This window comes from Dermochelys coriacea, chromosome 6 (genome assembly GCF_009764565.3).
Source record: "Dermochelys coriacea isolate rDerCor1 chromosome 6, rDerCor1.pri.v4, whole genome shotgun sequence".
NCBI lineage: Eukaryota > Metazoa > Chordata > Testudines > Dermochelyidae > Dermochelys > Dermochelys coriacea.
In genome coordinates this window covers 110010485-110032088 of record NC_050073.1, presented here as the reverse complement: position 1 = coordinate 110032088, position 21604 = coordinate 110010485, and the positions used below count along the sequence as shown (strand labels likewise).

The 21604-nt window shown below is 38.2% G+C and overlaps 1 protein-coding gene across 1 annotated transcript in view; it reads right to left on the bottom strand.

Annotated features, from left to right (window-relative positions):
* Positions 1-298: 298 nt before the first annotated feature.
* Positions 299-21604, bottom strand: part of ASPG (asparaginase) — a 75431-nt gene continuing 54125 nt past the window's right edge. The window contains exons 11-16 of the mRNA XM_038406175.2: positions 18600-18695; positions 17844-18007; positions 11560-11646; positions 3034-3133; positions 2679-2738; positions 299-842 (exon numbers count right to left, since the gene is read on the bottom strand). Of these exons, the coding sequence (XP_038262103.1) occupies positions 801-842; positions 2679-2738; positions 3034-3133; positions 11560-11646; positions 17844-18007; positions 18600-18695 (549 nt within the window). The 3' untranslated portion in view covers positions 299-800. The remainder of the gene's footprint in view (positions 843-2678; positions 2739-3033; positions 3134-11559; positions 11647-17843; positions 18008-18599; positions 18696-21604) is intronic.

Sequence of the window (21604 nt, the reverse complement as noted above, 5' to 3'; positions counted from 1 at the left end):
CTACAGCACCCACACGGAGCAGTTAGCAACATTTTGGCACACAATTCTGAAGCATGTAATCTGCACTGTGGCACAGTGCTAACAAGCCCTGTGTTTAAGGTGTTAGCCTTATAATACATTTAAAAAGTGCAATTTAAAGTGACACATCGGTGAATATTAGCACAGAACTGCAGGTGGATGCTCTTGATTGATGCAATTATTTGCGCTGACACACACACAGTTGTTGTAATTATTATTACTTACATGATCTAAACTATTGCAAGAAACCAGTTAAGTGAAGCAAACATTTATTTCCAGATTTTATTAATGTAAATCCATGGATATATAATCAACTTTGAATTCCATCCCCAAAATATAAATTCACCATAAGAGAAATGCTGCAGGTTGCATGCAGCATTTCCTCCATAGATATACTAGATAAAAACTCAGTGTCCCAATTATAGAAAATGAAAAATGCAGCATGCTAGTTATAGAAAAATAAAATAAAATATTTATACAGCAAGAGACCATATCATGACATTCTAGTCTTATTTGTTTACAGCTATATGCACAGACACTTGGCACTGAAAAAGGACCTAAATTAAGATGTGACACGCTAGTGTAACAGGTTTTCATTTTTTAAAAGAAAGTTGAAATATCAGCCATAAGAAAATAATCTTAAAAGATAAGAAAAAAGTAAATATATTTCTAAATTAATTCTAGGTTCCCAATATACTCTAGTAGCAACTGCGATCATCTTCATTTTCCTTTTTTTAATTCTTCTTCTTTAAAAAAAATATTGCCCAGTATTGTTTAATTGTTCAAAACTGGCTTTTTTTCCAGGAATGTTCATTTTCCATAACCTATGGAGAAATCATATAAAGAAACAGTTAGCTTTAAGACATGCAGTGTGGACCACTTCAAATTTGCCTGAAGCCTTTCCAAGAAGAGCTTACATTAGAGTAAACTCTAATCCAACACTCAGGAATGCCTTCAGATTGTCTTTCCTATAGGTAGGGAAGATTTAAAAAAAAAAATCAAGAGATGGCCCATATGAGAGTTACAGATTTAAAGTGACATGCTTCTCAGTCTGATATCAAATTTTATTTAAAAATAAATATTGACTTCAATTGAGGTGAATGTAAAGGCACCACAAATCTTTGAATTTTACTGAATCACTAAATCAGTGAGTAGTGGGTATAGAATGCTACCAATGAGAATTCCCCACTCACATACACCAATGGGAGCATTTTACATCCATTTTATTCAGGTGTAAATGACTACCCAAGGTGCATAGCAGTGGAGAATCCAGCCCAACGGTTTAAACATCCTGAGGGTTTTGTTTTTTTTAACCTCTCCAATATCTTAGATTTTCCAGTACACTGGAAAAGAGAGATATCTAATCTCCAATGTGAGATGATTGCATCAGAGTAGAATTCTGAGGAAAAAAAAAATGTAAGTGTTTAAAATTCCTCCAGTTATAGTGGCAAGCTGAGTGGTGATTCTTCTCCAAACATCCATGCATCATTTAAGATTTGGTTGACTGTTCTCCCAGTTTTATTTGACTGTTGGCTGGAGAAGATACATGTCAATACTGTTAATTTTGACATTCAGTGTAAAGAATTCAGTCAGTCTCTGAAATTCCTGATCTCTCTTACTGTCCTGATTCAGAATCTACAATGGCAGGGTGAATCTGTATGGCCTTTTAAACTCAAGTCTTCTATGGTCAATAGTCAATAATTCCTAACATGTGCTTAGTTAGGTCTCTCTCTCTCTCTGGCTCTCAGTGAGCCAGAGTGTGTGTTATCATTTATATAGCGCCATAGGTGTCCATATGAGGCAAGGGTGCTCAGAGGAATTTACAATCTAATACAGACAAGATAGATGAATAAGCCATCAAAACATGCCAGGGATGAGATGAGAAAGAAGTAGAATGATACGAAGTGATCCCAAGTTGTTGCTCTGGCAAATGAGCCCATCTTGCCTTTTAATCTTGACATGGAAATGTCTGGAAGTCTACACTGCAATGAAACAGCCCCAAAGCCATGAAAGGAACTTGTTGGTTTAAGTATCAAGATACTTGTTTTGGGGAATGTTTAATTCACTCAATGTATTTTCTTGGTTGCTATAAGCGTAATCTATTTGCACACATTACAAAAACACAACATTTTCCTTTTGAATGAAATATGTAAACTCTGAAGTATTTGCATGGTTGTAGTTTGTCTGTCTATTTTGATTCTGACTAGAAGTATTCCTGATTTGGGTTTACTTTAGTAAATTTAAATCCATGTACCAACAGTTGTCAGACCTGTGGAGAAGAAACTCACTAATGCATTCTTTACTTTGTAAATTATCTATCTTTTACATTATAGTAACACTTAGATGAAATTTATGATCCCATAGCACTAGGTGCTGTATAGATCCTGTGTAGACACAGTCCCTGCCCCAAAGAGTTTATTGTCTAAATAGACAAGGCAGTCTATTTAGATTATATCCCCATTTTATAAATAGGGAACTGAGGCACAGAGAGGTTAAAGGTCTTGTTCAAGGTTACAGAGAAGTTTGTGGCAAAGCCAGGAACTGGACTCAGAATTCTCCAAGCCCAGTCCAGGGCCTTAACTACAAAATCATCCTACAACAACAACAAAAGACAACCAAGGCTCATTTCAGCAATCAAGAACTTTTAAAAGAACCATTACCATCTTTAGCTTCAGTTGATTAAGAAAGTCGAGGAGCTCCACATGCCCTGTAGCTTCTGCCTGTAAACAGAAATGTAGAGAGTATTGCCATGTCTTGTGTGCATGTACACATGCATGCAAAACTACTTAAAGCCTGACTGAAATGTCTAATTGCTTGTGGGGAGTTGGGGGAATGACTTATTGCTTGACAAGAGTTCTGGACTTGTCATAAATTTGAAGCAAATACTTTTTTTTAATCAAAATTGTCGGAACCAAAATGGCATTTAATTTGCCCAACCTATGTGTCAGAACAGATATGTCGTAACACATACGCTTAGCAGAGCTCCACATGCAGTACAGCTATAGCCACACTTACTATTTGTAAGGGAGTTCTGCCATCATAACCAGCTTGTTCCAGGTTTGCACCAGCTAGATACCAGGCATACAACCCTTCCACATCGCCATTAGCAGCAAGGCTGGAAAAAGAACAATTAAGAATAGTTTACTTTTTCTAAATCTGTAAGGGCATCTCACTGTCATACTGTGTTCTCTTAACTATCAGAGAAACTAATGTGAACACTAAACCAACAACAATCTTAGCATGACTGCCAGGATGGGGGGGGGGGCACAAGTAAGCGACGGAGAAGTTTACAAAAGCTTTGAACAGCTGAGCCAGCAACATGCTTGATGAATCAGTTCCTTAATTTAACAGGGCTGTATTATAAGCAACTTACAACAGGCTAGTTTCACCCAGTGGGTGTGACTATGACCAAAGGGGAAAAAAGATACGCAGTTTCATATTTCACAACACAATATTTATCCTGTGAAATGGAGTCTAAGAGGAGTTGGGGGGGGCTATCCCACATTTGAGTTGCAGAGTTTTGCATTTTCAATAATAGTTTTACTATAATGAGAGTGACAGCAGACATGCTAACAAAATATTGCACTTAAAAAACAAATTCCAAAAGTTGTATAAACATATCCGATACAATATTGCCTCTAGCATGAATGTTAATAGTCATTATCAGTGGTTAGGACAGCATTATGTTTCTGTGGTGCCATTTGGATAATTGCAATGGTGCTACAGTATTTGGATCTTAAATTAAGGGCAATTTATAAAACTCCATGCCAATAAAGAGCCATTTACTTTACTGTAGCTCACAAAAGCTTATGCTCAAATACATTTGTTAGTCTCTAAGGTGCCACAAGTACTCTTTTTTTTAATTTTTTTTTTTTTTTTTTTTTTACTAAAAATGTGTACCCCTCAGCAACTTGGCTGGCTTCTTAGAAAGGTTGTTTCCCAGATCCGCGACCTGACGCACTTTAAGGACTGGGGCTACCCCCAGCCATCTCAAGAGGCTGTTAGCTCTGGAGCTGTAAGGCCCTTAAACGTTAATATTGACTACTTGCTGAATATCTGAACAGAAACAGCCAGGTGATTCTCCAGTGAGGTTGGATCTCATTGAAGTGAGGGACGGAAAAGGCCTGTTTGTTTCGTCTGTGGCATATGACCTGCTGCCCTGAATGTCGCTCTCTCTCTCTGAAGGAAAAGAGTACTGAGGATAGCAGGCAAAGGATAAGGAGGAAGGTGAAAGGCTCCTGAGTGTGGTAGACTGGCTGAGCAGACTTGGGGGGGGAGGGGAGGGAGGAGTCACAGTGCAGCAAAGGCATGTGAGATGTCAGCAGCAGGCAGCCAGGACTGCTTGTAGAAGGGTCATTCCGCAGTCAAGTCTGCAAAAGTTGATATTCCCTGCTAGTCTGAGGCCACTTCTCAACTGTTGATAAATATTTTCAGGTACTTAAAAAAAATCTTTAAAGGGGAGTGGAAGCCTCTAACTGCAGCAGCCTGAGGGTAGGTGAGAAGAAAGCTTTTTCAAGGTCTTTACTTGCAGCAGCCTGAGAGGGTGGGAAGAAGACAAATGCAGTGCCTTTGGCTGTTGAGATGGAGTGAAGGGGTAGGGGACAGATGGAGAGGAGTTAGGGTCTTTGTTTTGTATGAGAAATTTAATAGTGGGAGCAGGCTGGCATATGTAAGAGAAGAAATGTTGAGGAAGCACTAATGGAAAGCAATGTTGCAAAGAAGTTATTTCCCACTGACAACAGACCAAAATGGGGAGTTTAATAGTGAGTTGAAAGGGAAGAGCCCTTATAAATTGCACAAGACAGCAGGAGTATTAGAAAAATAGGGAAATTAGTAGCTCACAGCAGTGGCTACTCAACAAGTGAAAGCTTATTTGTTTCAGAAGATTCATCTTTTGCTATAGGCACAGTGAGATTCTCTGGCTATAAAAATCAAAGCCAGACGATGAGAATCAAGAGCTTCTCAAAGTCTGAACAGGAAAGTGCTGGGCTGCCAAAAAGGGGTCTATCATTCTCCCATCGTGCAAAGCAAAAAAAAAAAAAAAAAAAAAATCACTATACCCAAAGAAGAGTACATTAAAAAAAACCACTGTGTTACCAAACAAACCCAGGTAATTCAGACAGTATCACAGCAAGCACCACAAACAAAACTGCTTTCATTACTTGCACGCTGCCCACTCCAAAGCTCTTGTTCAGAGAGGGCAATCTGAGTTAAAACTGCCACAGAGGTTGAAACCATGAAGCTTCTAAGTCAGTAACAAACAAACAAAAATGATACTCTTCACTGATCAGGATTTCTTGTAACAATGAATGGCAGTTGCAAATTTAAAAAAAAAAAATCACATCCTCAGAAGTTTGCTAATTCCAACTATTGCTGAATAACTGTCCAGCCAAAAATAAACCATACTTAGCTGATTACCCTGCATTTCACCTAAGGATGTAGCAAAGAAATTTCTCTGCTTCAGTTTGGTGACCGACTGCACATCCACAGTTCAGATGCTTATTTTAAATTTTGGGATGACAGAATTTGAAGTGAAAATTTGGGGGGGGTTGGCTTTAATTCAAGGCCAAATAAAGGGTGCTGACCCTCAAGACTGTAGTGGAACACATGCAATCTCTGTGTCTGGATTTGTCCAAATTTGCTGACATCATCATAGATGGGAGTATTTACCAACAAAACTAAGAATGCCAGGTTATCACGTCACAATTGCTCAAACGGGTAATAAACACACAGATAATGTAGTACCACTGTATCCTAACCAAGAGCAAAACCAGTGAGATAAATGTTTATTATTTGTTTTCACGTCTGCCACTATAGGTGAACTTTATTCTATTCTGTTGATTAATTCACAGCCAATTTACATTTTTCCTCCTGGATATCAAAAGCTAAATAGGGGCATCCTTTGAGGTTTACTGCCTCAGAGGAATGGTTTTGGTAAAGACCTAGGTGAGATTTTTAAATTGAGAAGGGTCAATCAATTTGATATGCTTGAAGAATGCAAGTAGCTTGGTCATCTTGCATCTCTCAGACATTATGTTGATTCTAAATAACTTTAATCCAATTTCAGAGGTGTGCCAAAAAAGGAAAGCTCTTTAGGTCTGCATAACAGGAACTCCACTGCTATGTACCTTCTGAGGTTTGCAGGGTCTCCTACCCACAGCCAGAAGCCTCCTGTGCACCTAACAGGTTGGCAACAGAGGAGAGCCATTGGCATGCTTTGGAAGGAGCACAAGAGAGAAGCCCTGCTACTACAGACTCTCCTAGTTTACAACAGAAGAGCTACCTTCCTGCATGTCTTGCATGGGCATGTCTACACCACATCTGGGAGAGAGCCTGGGAGGTCCACAGATTTGTGCTAGTGGGGCTCGTGATAGATGAGTAGACGGTGCTTTGACATTTGGTCTCAGGCTGCCAACTCCACTCCGGCCACGAGGGCCCAAGCTCCAGCCCAAGTTGCAACATCAAAGTACCATCTACGGAGCTATTTTTACCGTGCTAGCATGAGTTTTTGGACTCGAGCTGGAAGGCTTCCTCTCAAATGCAGTGTAGACATACTCCAAGAAACTTTTGAAATGATCCTGAGGTTTGCAAGACAGGAGCTTCCTTCTTGCGCACATGCAGAAAAGCACAGTAAGGAAGGGCCTGGCTCTATAGAAAAATGGGAGTGTGTCTGGTGCAGAACACGTTTTAATGCCAGCCCAGTTTCAAACGTTCAAGGCTTCATATATTTTTATATAAAAAAAGGAAATCCCACCCTCCAAAACAGATAACACTTCAGCACTGGTTGAGTGTGAAAAACACCACACTGCTAAGCTCTTGTGCCACTTGGCATACCATATAGTCGGCAGGAAGCATAGATGAGACTACCAACCACTGGATTTTTAACATTTGGAAAGGATGACTATAAAACTGTTACATAATACAGGAATTTCCATTATGGGCAAAAGGACTTGACTGTAGAAGAGTCAAGATAGCGGAAAAGTGATAAATGTAATTTAATTAACTAGTATGTGCAGGTAGCACTAGATTACAAGCATAAAAACTGTTATGAGTGCTTCATGACCTTCAAAATACGCATTGCAGTGACAGCAAAATAAGTATAAAAAGTTGGTAACATTTTAACTGGCTTAGAAGAAAGCACAAGTTTTATAGCAGTTACTGATAGTGTTTACCATGAGGTACTGATGATTCATCTGTAGGATTTTGCAAAGGGTGGGGAGGCTGAGTTCCTTTTTTGTGGTGAGCTCAGGACCTCATCTTTCTCAGGGGCTCTTACACACAGATCCATGTGAGGATCCTGCTTGTTCAAAGTGTAACTAAAACCACTGGGAAATGGTGAGATATTTGTAGCTGCAGCACCACCCAGACAGTAAAGAAATTATGTTTTTCTGCTGGTGAAGATTCTTGATAAGCAAGGTGGTGATTCTGTGGGGGACTAAAATAATTCTATCTAGAGTGCATTCAAGGATACCGTTCATATTATCCAGTGTACCCAGGCCTTTTTATTCGTAACTGCAAGGAGAGATGGGAGATTAAGATTATAAAAGCCTGCTTCATATTTTATTTCTTCAGAAAGTTAACCAGAGATTAGAAGCATAGTCCTAGTACCTTCCGAACTATAATTTATCCCAACATCTGGGATCAGACTTAAAAAGGTATGTTATCCTGATAACAGGTTTGAAAAAGAACATCCTTGGATTTCATAAACTGATATTTTAACATATGAGGATACGAGTGAGTGAACTGATTTGCTTGCTCACCTGCCCTTATTTCAGCCTTGTTGTGCACAGACGTTCAGAAGAGGTGACATTCACTTAATTGACATTCAAAAACCCAACCAGTATAAATCAAATTTGTGGCTAAACTGGATCTAGCAGAGAAGCTTTCTGAACAAATCTGGGGAGTTACCATTATGTGTCTTGGAGTTGTCACAGTTTTGTTTTGCATAAAGACAACAATACCCCTGCAGTAGGAAAATAGATTTGGAAGATTCTAAGGGACGACTGGTAAGAAAACTTAGTTCCTCATCTCACTTTCTAAAAACAGGATGAATTAACCCTTAAAAGAGGCAGCTAAAAGACTGGATAACGTCATAGTGTTTTGTTTGCAAGTACAATTCCAACACTAGATGCACTAGAAAGAACTCCAACTGACATTTTACAGTTATCAACCGATGACCAAATGTACTAAACCGAACACTTCTAAATCCTAAATCATTTTATGTCTAAAGACAAGGAAATTAAGGGGCTAGAGTTAAAACAGCAAAAGCACTGGCCATGGAGATGAATGAATACAGAATAAAGCCAAATTATTTTGACAAAAGAGAAGCAGTGAGGAAAAACTGGCTTTTGGATCTTAATTCAGGTAGAGAACAATACAAGATGACTCCTGACACAATGCTAAAATTAGCTAAACCAGTCCTTGAATGCTACTTAGGAACCAACCAGCTTTGGCTCTCCACACCCTGGGGGCTGGGCATATTGCCATGGTGCCGGTCATTTAAATTAGACAGAAGGAGAAGTCAGTAAAACACCTATTTGTTCCAAAGGCAACTCTAACCAGGCTGAACACATGCAACAGCCTCACCAATATGACAATGCCTAGTATGAGAAAACTCCCTAGGAAGATGGTGCAGGGGTGGAGGATAACGTGAAATTAACTAGCATGGAAGAATAAATCACTGAGTTTTGCTCAAATCATCAAGAGCTGTCATATCCCAAAGTGAGTATTCCTTGACACCTTGGAAGGACAGAATACCTGCAACAAGACAATATTAACTACAAACACTTTAGCATTTTGGCTCATACAATCTGGAGGAAATTCAACTCTCTGCAAAGGGACACCGAAGGCCTTCCAGAGTAGTATAAGTTAAATGGTTCCCTTGTGCAGAAGTGCCCTGCTGATAAGTCAAAGTTCAGTGTCTCGCTCAATACCATGTGCACTGTGGAACTGGACTCCACATCAGCTCTGTGTAGGCCAATGCAAGGGGCATGGCCACAGGATTTACGCTGATGAAGTAGTCCTGGGTTCCCCATAGGTGTGAGGCCACTATTCTTGTACGCGGTGTGGCTGTGCGTTGTGGATTGTTTCATGCTTCGTTCATTTTGTGTGGTGGAAAGTCTCAAGACAAGGAAATCCATGCAATCATTCCATGCACAAAGCCCACTCATTCTCCTCTCCATATATATATATTCCACTCTCTGCACAGGAGATACCTTTAAAACAAATGGGGTTTTTTGTCCTCTGTTAGCTTAACACCATTAAAAACCAATTTAAAATGCCTCAAAAGCCTCAGGGGTTCATTACCACTTCATTCAAAATACAAGAGATCACACAATGTACACAATACAGATCCAGTATACACAATATTCCCTGAATGTACTACCACAAATTGCATCACATTCACTTTCTGTTTAAAGCCACATGCTCTCATTTTTCTAGTACTACTACTAGGCTAGCCAGTTAAGCAGGTTCTGCAGAGGGCAGAAGGGGCGATGTATCCGGTCAATTTATTTGTGAAAGAATGTAATTTTTTGAGCCGCTCCCCTAACACTTCTGACAGGTGGATCAGAGTTAGTAAACTCTTAATTTGAAAAGTCTTTCCATTGTTTCCATCACTTGCAAAGCTCTGGGAAATATGTAGGTCCTCAACTGTGGAATCCATATCTTCTGTGCGGGTAGCCGAGCTGTAGCCTTTGAAGACATGGTACAATGTATTTTGTTCAGTATTCTGTCTGGGTGAAGAGACTAGTATTTAGTTTATTGTTGGGGGAATGAGGAAGAAAGAAGGGAAGGCCTGTTACTTTAAGAATTGTAGAATCTACTGAGACAATTTTCAGAGGGAACTGCAGGTGGACAAGTCACCAGCACATCTGAAAAAAAGCCATATGATTTTCTTTTAAGTTGATGAAATACTACAATTTTTTATTAATGAAAAATTAGCATGGAAAAGCAGTGTATGGAAAGTATTGACTTCAATGGGACTATGTATCTGCTTAATATTAAGCATGTATTTAAGTGATATGGTGAACTGGGGCTAGAGTTCCCACCAATTTGCAGTCTGAACCCATATTTATTGGATTTTCTTGTTATTCTTCTTGAGACGGATGCTATTCTCGCTCTACAGTTAAGGTTGAAGCTATTCCTCCAAGTATTTTTCTTTTTTAATAAAACCATTCCATTGTTTCAGTATAAATTGTCCTTGTTGCTCTAATCTCAAGATCCAGATACTAAAAACATAAGTTCCCTACAACCCAATAGTAATAAAATGCATCAGGAAGAGGGACAGACTTGCTTCAAATCCATTTACACATTTTCCATAATGCTCTCCATTTCACTTGTGGAGTTCTGCTATACTACTTCAGGTGTGTCACACAGTCAATGCTTAATTTGGTCCCTTTACTTGCATTTTCGTTATTAATTCTAGCCCAAAAATAGTATATGCCAGATACCCAATGGACCCTGGCATCTATAATAATTATGTATATAGTGCTTTCCATCTTGAAAGTATTTGAGAAACAATTCTCACAACACTCATTGAAACAGGTCACTATCAAAAATCACTGTTTTATAGACAGAGTAACTGTGGCACTGAGATAAAGATACCCAACGCCACAGCAGTGTCAGAATCAAGATTACAACCCAAGAATTCCTCACATAGGACCTTGCTACACTGCACCACAGTTCAGACTATGGAGGTGTGAACTGTAATGCACACCAAAGTGCTGTAACTCCCCCGTGTGGATCCCTAGTTTTTTTATTATTATTGTATTAAATATTATTATTTAACGTATTATTATATCACTCCGGTAATTTATAACCAACCACATTCGTTTGCTTCAATAATAAACTCCCCATTTGTTTCCCATTTCAAAGTAAGTCCTGGGCATATTAACAACTCAATCATTTACCCTTGAAAATAGAGATAACAGGATGATGATGTAACTGTAACTACTGCATATTAGCACAGCTGACTTGGTGTAAGATGCCGAGGCATGCACCTAGTGGGTGCAGCAGGACCTTACCTGGAGGTTGTGGCAGCAGACCAGAGTAATGGCGAGCATAGATCCAGGAGTCAGGTACCAATCCAAGGATGAAGCCAGAGTCAAGATTGAGGAGCCAAGCCAAAAGGTCAGAACCAGAATTGGGAACACCAAGCCAAAGGGTAAGCCAAAGTCACAATCAAGAAGCCGAGCCATAGGTCAGAGTCTGAGTCAGAAAAGGGCAGGGAGGCAAGGACTAGACTGAAGCGGACACGAGTCAAGGCAGGAACAAGGGTTTGAGCAAGAAGTGAAAGCTCAAGGCAGGCAGATACAGCTGTAGGCATGGTACGAGTTGAGCAGTTGCTATGTTACTGCTGCTGCAAGGATCAAGTAGTAGGCTGCTGGCTCCTCTGCCCCATCAGGAACACAAACATTTGGAGAAGGCTCATTGATCCCAGCTGAGCTCGCTGTGTTGCCTAGCTACCAGGCTGGGAGCTAGCTGTGCTCCTGACACTTGGACCACTCTACAATGCAATATCTAAACTTATGTCATCTTTACCTGCAAAGTTCTGTTCCTATGTTCTCTACCTCTTGGCTGGAAAGGTGAGCTCCAGTTTCACGCAGTAACTGAATCACTTCTACATGCCTTTATGAAAAAATTGATAAAAAGAAAAAAAGTTATTTTTAACAATTAAATATCCTGGAGAGAAAACATCTACAGATCAAAACAAGTATTCCATAAACACCATTTTTCAGATTGGTATGTTCCAAAAAACAAAACAAAACAAAAAAAGAGACTGACGAGTATGTTCTCCATTCAAGGAGCCTGAGTTTAAAGCCAAGAGAGACCAACAGATAATCTCTAACCTCCTGCACATCACAGACCACTAAACCCCACCCAGTTTCCTCTGCACTGATGTTGGGCAAAGAAGAGGCAAAGGTTTATCACATCATTTAACTACCTTGGCACACTGAATTTACAAAAATGCTACATTTTCAATTATTGAATCCAAAACAAAGAGACAGGAACATAAATACCTTTCAAATATGATTCTATATTTATTTGTCCCCTGACTGTCCCCATTTCTAGCTCTTGTTAATTCAAGAACTGAAATGCAGATAGACAATGAAGGCATTCACAGAGTAACAGTATTTCTGTGTGTATTTTCCACATAACAGGATAGATTGGGCAGGCATTTTGGTTCTCTCCATGGTAAGATCTCTGTTGTTTTTAAATATTAGCAATGAAACCTTATGGGTTAAAATGAGAGATGCCAAAGTTCCTATGACTTCATGGATGATATAAGCACCCATACATTTAGATTTTTATTTGACCTTTGGGAGAATCTCTCACAAAATACCCCTCTGCTGCTAAGTTTATTCTCAACTGGATACAGTTTTCTTCATGGCCTACTAGTCCACCCATGGTCATGTTTTGGCTGGCCCTCTCCCGTGAGTACATTCTTCTGCCTGATAGGTATCACAGGATCTACATGACCAGCCTGGCTCCCATTCCTCAGCCACAGAACTCAGAAATGGCCCCTTAAAACACTGCAATGACCCCTTAAAACTTTGTTGTTTGGATTACAATGCTGTGGAATGCATGCAAAATTTGACAACAGACTCTATATTACCCAAAAGGGTAATAATAAAGAGGCACTATATCAAGCTGTGGAAAACAATCAACAAAAATATGATAGTTGGAGAACTTGACCTAATGCCTTGTAGGATTTGGATCCAGTTCTCAAGAGACCAAAAGATGTTAATTTATTGTGCTGTCTAATTCCCAAACTCAAAGGCAGAATTTAACCCACACCCAAAACATAACTGCTCCAGAATGTCTATTTCAAGTATAACCACATCTATTGTGACTTTGTTTGGAGGGGGCTATAAGAACATTTTAAAGTGAAAAATACAAGGCTGCTCATTAACCAAATCAACAATCTACGGCTGGATTCAAAACCTTAGGAACAAACCAGTCACTCAATATTAATATTAATTCAACAACAAATAAGTTCAAATGTATGTTCAGTTTATTCTACATTTCTTATTCTTCTTGAAGATTATAATACTTTCCTATTTTAGAACCGGACAGTAGGTCAAACAGCTTGTGTTCTGGAATCTTCATCTTGACAAAGAGAAGTTACTTTAAAGCTTATCACGAGGAAGCCCAATTAAAATATAAAATTTTTAATTTGATATAAGATCTGCATTTTCTTATAAGCTATTCTGGTAACAGCTTTCTGACAAGGTTTTTAAAATTTTGCCTTTTCAAAAATTAAATTCTTTCAGTTGTTCAATGGAATTTTAGCATTTAAATCATGCGGCCGGTTTTTTGCTCAGAGTGAAACTGAAATCTTCGTTTCTTTGTTTCTCTGCAGCAAAGTAAGCATGATCAGTTACTGCAACTGCACATGTTGTAAGTTGGTTTAGTTGTCTTAAATATTTCATCAGAAGAGTCCCTTGAGACATGGCTGGTTGTCAGTAAGAGTCTCCTGGAGACAGCAAGTAGGAACTAGTGCTGTATTTACTTTTCTTTACACAATACAACTCATAAGAATATGATTTAACCAAGACATATCAAGCAGTTCAGTACTTATTTGAAAAATGAAACTGATAACAGATTATAGCAGAAAAGCTTTTACATTTACTTACAAACTTGTATTTTGTACAGGGCTACATGCAAACAGTGTCTGTATCTGTTTCCTTGGTAGTGGTCTGTCCTGGAATACTCAGCATTTCTAACACTCCTAAAAAGACCATTGCTCCATTGTGGCATTTTTTGGCAGCATTAAATAAATATACTGAACAGAGTGCATAGGGGTGGGAGGAGGAGAAAAGTGTGTGTAGGCAAGATTTTTTCTTTTTTTAAAATAAACTGAAATTAAGTGGAAACCTCCATGGTCTTGAGCCAACTGTTTCCACTGCAAAAGCTTCTCGTCTAGTAGATGGAGTTTGAAGATCTTTAGAGGTGGTAGGAGGTGCAGCCCTCCTGCCTCACACAGGACCTTAGATCCCTATAGAAATCCTTCCAATCTCAGGGCCCCTATGGAGGGCCAGACCTTCTCCGCTAGTCCCCGTGGCTCCTTATTCTAACTGGTAACACAACTCAGGAACCAGGCTCTCCTTGCATTACAATCATGTCTGGACCACAAAACCACGCTTCTCATTCCATGTGGAGGTGTGAAGGTGCAGGCTGGGAATCTGTGCTGACGGTCAGAATTCAGTTGTGTGGATATTTCTCTCACATATTTGCCAGCAGAGAGTTGCTCCCCAAAAGCCATAAATGAGCTTCTGCTACTTAGGCTCAAATTTCTCTTCCTCTGACAAATTTTTGGCCATTTGCATGGGTTCTTTTCACCTGTTGTCTCCTTCTCTACAGCTAAAATCAAGAATGATCTGGCCCTCAATCTTTTGGGATCCCTAAAAATCGGTACATACCATGGTCACCATTAAAAAGTCGATATTCACCACAGGCGGTAATCTGAGTTATCAGAGTTATTTCATGATCCTTAGAAAAGTAACTAAAACACGGATTCTGCAAGGACTTCTGAACATCAGTTTATGTACTGTGAGTGCACAAAATTAAGCCCATGTGTACAAGGCTCAGGACCTTGGGCTGTACTTTCTACCAGCCATTTAAAGAAATGCAAGTATAACATATGTTTCAACTTAATTAGCTTTGTTCTTTTTGATCCTTGCTTCTCTAGCAGCTATGATGGCTATGACAGGATTGGCTCAGTTTTTCTCATTCAACTTTCACAATGTTGAACCACTATGAACTTCAAACACCGAAGCACTGTATAATATCAGACAGACTACAATGTGATTTTAAAGAGTCAGTGTGAAGTGTAGATTCTCCCTCTATCCCAGAGGTACTAAAATAATGGAACCATAACCTTGCAGATTTCAAATATTACAATGCATGTTTATGTGGGAAGTGACTTTACCAACAATAATCTCGGATCCAGTGTGCAACACATACTGTATACAACTTTTTCTTTGCAGCCATTTTAGTCCTTAAGTTTAAAGTAGAAGGAAAAGGTTATAATAAATAAAATATATGAAATTTTGATTTGAGACATCTGTTTCATGCTTAGAAAAGTTTACTTTATAAAAGTATTTATTTTACAGTTTTGAAAATGAACACTCTATTAAGGCACTGGGAAAATGGCAGTTAAAGGGATGTTGCTAACTTTGATAGGTCCAAACAACTCACCTACATTATCTCCTGGGTGTGAGATATTGTGTGAAGTGCCCTATAATAAAGAGAATGTGTATACACACAGTAATAAAGAGGATGAGTACATGTATTATGGGACAGAAGATGGTCATGCAGTAGATTACTATAGTTTTTAAAAGAACTCCAATTTTAACAGCAATGAAAATATCAAGTTAATTTTTTTAAAAATTAAGGAAAACTTTAAGAGATTAAACATGAGACGACTGTTGACATAGGCCATTTTGTTTGCCTGCAGGTTGACAGTGCTCTGTTAAGATGCTTTTTGGCAGAAACACAAATCGTGACCATTCATACTAATGATAAGGGAAGAGAGAAACCACCAGTCATTTTTCTGATTTGCATGATTAGCTAAAAAACCCCCAGATCATTGAGAGAAGTGACACACACATTAAAACAAGGCTTTTGAGAGGAGTAGACACTGTACAGAATAAATTGGTGATTATATTCCAATTCAACTAAAATATTAATTTCCAGAACATGGAATCAATCAGTGCAAAGTTCTGTGAAGTTAAGGCAATTTCTTAGATTGTTTTAAAAAGCACAATTTTATATTTTGCAAGTCTGTCCATGATATAAAGCACAGAATACTTATTAATATTAATTTTTAAAACAGCCATTTCACCCTTTTGATACTTAATATGAAATGCAAAAGTTTAACATCAATATTGTTTCTCTTCACTTTCAACAGGCATTTGTTTTACGAATGTAATTCAAATATATTTTGTAGTAATCATATATTTTTAGCATATATTTGATTCCATACATCCCTATCTACATCAGAGATAAATTAGCTCGGCAAGATTTCTAATGTCCAGAGCCACTTCAGCTTCAGTATAAAGTTTAGTATCTTAGCACTACAGGCCTGAAGCTACTGTTACAGACAATAAAATGGCATATTTATGTAGCTTTTCCTCTCATTCTGATAAGGGCAAAAACAAACAAAAACTAAAAATAGTTAGGATTCATTTTCCTTTTACCACTCCTCATTTCAGAATGGGTGTACAGGTTTAAAGAGGCATAGTAGGAGTCAAATATAGGAGTGGCAATGAAAAGGAATCCAAACAACAAACTCATGTGAAATTCCTCAGGCAGTAGTTGGGTGTGGTAAAATAAATGCAGGTATCTGATTTGCAGGAACATCTAATAGTGATGCAGTGCTTTCTCACACTGGACTAGGGGCACCTCTGTTCAACTGCAAGTTTGTTTGATTTGCTTTTAGCTAGTTCTTGTTGTTGTGTGTGGGGGAGAGGAGGGTGGGTTATGACTTTTATAAATATTTCTTATATCAAAAAGGCTTGGATAGTTCTAAGATAATGACAGTGACAACTATAAAGATGTAGGGGGCACACAATGGTCTAGCAGTAGCACAGTGTGCAGCCATCCAGAGCTTTGAGGGTCCTGGGTTAGCAGAAACTGGGATCAGTGCTAAGCCATCTTCCGAGCTTCTGTAGAGGAGAAAAGCCTTACGTCATTTTGCAAAGATTTCTTCAGTTGTTAGATAAACAGAACAGACAGACTCCACAAGGAGCAGATCCAGCCCTCACAGACAGGTGAACCTGCCAACATTTGAAAGCTATAACAGAGCCATTTGGAGAGAAAGACCAGGACACACACTGGACCTGAGGGACCCTTTGGTGGCACAGAGTGAAAAAGGATAAATATTTTGTTAAATATAAAATGGGCACTGTCCCTCAAAAATACAGACAAATGGTGTTCACAAACTGTAAACACATAATAAGGGCCTAAAGGATAGGGTGAATAAACAAGGAAAGCATAGGTAAGTGAGAGACAGAGTCAGAGTCAATCTGTAGCTTCAAATGGGTGGAAGGACAAATAAGGATGTAAATCTCTAAACTACAAGCTTAATTTCAGCTACAGTAATTGACATCTTTTTACATTCTGATAAACTGTGGCACTATGAACCTACACAATAGGATAAAGACCAGCAGAATGACTGGCCCACAGACCACCAGCAACTAGGAGACCAACTTCAAGGATTATTGGTGTCATTGCCAACACGGAAAGAGAATCACCGAGGGAGGCAGCCAGCACATGCTTATTGTGCATGCCTCTGCTAATAAATGTGTAGAGTTTGTGGGAGAGAAATCAGAGAAATGGTGACCCAGAAAGAAAGAGTGGGTACAAAACCCTTCAGCCTACTGGAGTAGCCTATTCTATTTTAAAACCCTCTGTTCCTGATGATGAAAGGAAGATACAAAGAGACAGCCCCCTCTTCCCTATTGCTCTAGTTCCTGAACTCTCCCTTCTGCAAAAATAAAATTAATAAGTCAAATTTTTCTTTTATAAAGAAATCTCACCACAAATAATGGAGTCCTGGAGTAGGGGGAGGGATAAAAAAAAACATACTTAGCTCTGGGATTTGGCATCAGCAAGGCTGTTTTCTTCAGCTACAATGTCCTAAATATCCAAACCATTTACACATCCTTTAAAACTACAGAATTTGCTGTCAAAGAATTGATCACTGCTTTTCACTATTGCAGATTGCTGACCAAAACCCACTAATTGAAAGTGACATAAATTTGAAATGAGATGGGTTGGCCTTCTCATAGATCTTTGTGTAAAATGTATTTTTTTAATACCTGTATTTGACTGCATACTTCAGTGGGGTAACACCAAACATATCTTTAGCATAAACAGTTGCTCCATACTTCAGTAAATACTCAACTAGTTGTAAATTTCCTTCACTTGATGCAATATGAAGTGGAGTTCGACCATCATAATCTTCACAGCTCAAGTTTCCACCCTGCAACATATACACAACAACTGCTAATGATAGTACACTTGAGGCTGGTTGGTTCAGGGTCTTAATCACATAATGATACATACTCCAACATTATAGTTTGAATCCAATGACCAAAAATCATTAAACATGCAACAGTTTCTCAAAAGCTTATGTTAAACTAATTAGTCAAGTTCATAATGGTGTCCAGTAGTTACTGGTAAATGTATCTACTTTGAGATTCATAGACCTATGGATATAACAAACATTCAAAAACCAGTTGGAGAACACTTCTATCTCTTTGGTCACTCGATTACAGACCTAAAAGTTGCAATTCTTCAACAAAAAAGAAATATGCATTTGCATATTTATCTTAGCTCACACAGTCACAAGTGACAGGCTGAGAACAAGCCTGAAAGATGTCACATGAAATAAAACATTTTTGAAAAGACTAGACTGAAGTACCTATTAATAAATGCTTGTCAGCTCACCTTGATTATAGTGTTACTATCATGCTCTATTATACAGACATATTGCTTGCTTCCAGTCTCTTACAAATGCATTTTGTATTAAGCTATAAATAAAAGATTTGTAAAGAGTTTAATTTTTTTTTTACCATTTCTCCTATGGCTTTTAGTGCATCCATGTCACCTGTTTTAGCTGCAGCACAGGCCAAAGAAGGAATTAATGCATCTCTAATGGCTTCTAGCTCCTGAGAAACACAAAATAAAATTTAAAAGTTTTAGTATCATACATATCTTTTTATTTACCATTTGTGTCCTTAGAACTACTGATATCTACCTCAGAAGAACAATATTGCACCCACGTTTACTTGTAGATCTAATAATACAAATATAATAATTAAAGATACCAGTTAGTAAAAACAATCTTGTTCATATTCTTTGAGGGAAAAGAAGTCACATGTATACTTTAACACGGCTACCACTCTGAAACCTGTTTCCGTAGTTACTTGGACTTCTCTCACTTCCTAGTTATACTGGAATTAAATTAAGAGGATTTCTAAACTATGCTGTTTCAGACCCACATGCTAATTAGTTTTTTTCAGATCTCTCAAATGACATCCCTTTCTTTATGTAAATTCTACATAGCAAAACTCCCTCCTATTATCAAGATGTGCTCATCTCAAACTAATATTAGTTTTTTGAAAAATTTTTGGTCCCAGATTTGGCCAATAAACAATATGCAACTGGAATAGCATATTTTTAAAAGTCTTTTTTCCTGAACAATGAACATGTAGGTTCTTCTAGTTCAAGTGGAAATGAAAAAGCCCCTAAGCAGCCATCTTTAAAGTTTGATAATTAATTTTAAAACAATCTCCTACTTCATATAAAAAACAAAATAATAAAGAAGTGATCAATATAATAAATTAAATGCCTGAAAATTGTATTACCACCAAACTTACCACTTCCTTACTAACTACAGATATCAGTTTCCTGAAGTCAATATGGAGTTAGGATACTTCTGAGTTCTCGTCTGACTGTGCTGATTCTAACAGCTATTTACTAAACAACCTATGTTTAAACAACCTTTTTCATTATTGACAAGCCCCATAGCTAAGTAGGATCCTGCAAAATATGGCACATCCGAATACTGATAAGGTGTGACCTTTTTGAACCACATTTGTTAAAGATTCTTAAATTTTAAGGCCTGCTCTGATTGATTCACATAGAAATTTATAATATTTTCTCTTTTTGTGCTGGCTGGTCAGACGAAGGGTAAAATATATAAATATGATGGAGATACCACGGATCCACCATCATAAGGCTCATAGAAAACTCACGCTGATTAAAGAGATCAAGGCCTTCATTTTCAAAAGGGACAAACAACTATGGGCGTCTCTTTTTTTGGGAACCAAACCCGAGACAATTTAAAAAGGGGTCTGAGTTTCAAAAGATCACCCAGGCTTTGAAAGTAAGACCCCTATAAGGTGTCTCAAATGAGGCACCTAAACGTAGAAACAATCCCAGAATCACTGGTCATTTCTGAGATTTTAAGACAATGAAGATTCTATGAGAACAATACTGAACTCCATTTTAAAGTATATATATATATATATTTAACACCATTTGCTAATGTATACTATGTTGAGAAGTTTCTGCTGATGTTTCGAACCTAGGGCAGCAACACTTGCTTTTGCTTTGGCTTTTTTTTTTTTTTTTGGGTAAATAATCATTCTGCTTGGAAATGCTTTTCATAGTAGAAGAATATGCTGCATAAACTCCAAAAATTAGATCTATGTTACTAAGCAATAACTCACTATTTGAGCTGCGCAAATAATGAATTTTTCTGGTACAGGGGCCAAACTGGAAAAAAAAAATCAGATAAAAAAATCTGCTTCAATTCATACCAAAACATTTTTTCGTCTAATAAATAAAAATAATTTTGTATCAACCGAAACATTTTGGTCGACTCAAAACAAATTTTGTTTTTTGTTCTTTTTTACCCCCTTGAGTTTTTTGTTTTGATTTTGCTGTCTTCACCTTTCTTATTGGCCAAATTTGAAATTAAAAGGCTTTTTTTTTTTTCCAACCGAAAGTATTTGTGAAATTTGACCTGAATTTGGCAAATAGTTTCAGGCCCCCCCAAATGCAGTTTTCAGCCAAAAAAAAAAAAAAAAAAAAAAAAAAAAAAGTGTTGTAAAAAACGTTGCCCAACTCTACTCGCAACAAGGGTTGAGCATCAATAAACTTCTGGTGCACTCAACACCAGAAGGCACCACCAAGGCCTTCAACATTAACACGCATTATGCTAGACCCTTATATGTACTGGAACACACTGTTGTCTCTTAGGGCTTTCCTTTCCCAAATTTAACCTATTATTGTACTACTGTGCTCAGTGGCATGGCTTACAGGTAGATACCTTCACCCACAAGCACTGAGTTAACATGGTCAACTTTCTGCTTCAAGTCCTGAGGCTGCATTTAGCCCTGGTGGACCAGGCTTTTGGGTCCTTAAGCTCCTTGTCTGACCACCTGGGTCAGGGTTTACCAAAAGCAAGCAATATATGTATTCTCCCCTTACAGACCTCTGTGTTGATCCAGTCCAACTGCACCAAAGATGTATTTATTGACCTGTGGTGTGTGAGATTAGAAATGGTGTAGCTGTTCCACAACAAAGCATTTATCAGCCTACCAGCTGTTATCCAGGTCAAACAGAACCAGCAAACTATTTCCCAATCTCTGCAGATTCACCCATTTGACCTGCAGATTAATAAGGATGCTGTCTCAGCTCCCAGTCCTAAAATCAAAATAGGAGCAAAATGCAGCAACTCCCAGAGGTGTAACACAGGGCTAATACTTTTCTATCAAAATTCTCTCCGATCTCAGCCTCTGAGAGCACAAGTTGTATCTATGATTCACAAAAGGCATGAAGATACTTTTGATCTTCCTATGTACTACCTAAACCCGAGAGAGAGGGAGAAAAATATTTTCAATATGTACCTCACCCCTGCAAGTTTCATACTATTCCTACTTCACTCTAAGCCATATGTTAGAATGAATGGCCAATAAGGCTCTGACTCATCTCTGATAGGACTATCAAGAGACACTTTATTAGGAGACACCAACTTCATAAAGATGAAAGAGCCAAAGAGTCCAATAGC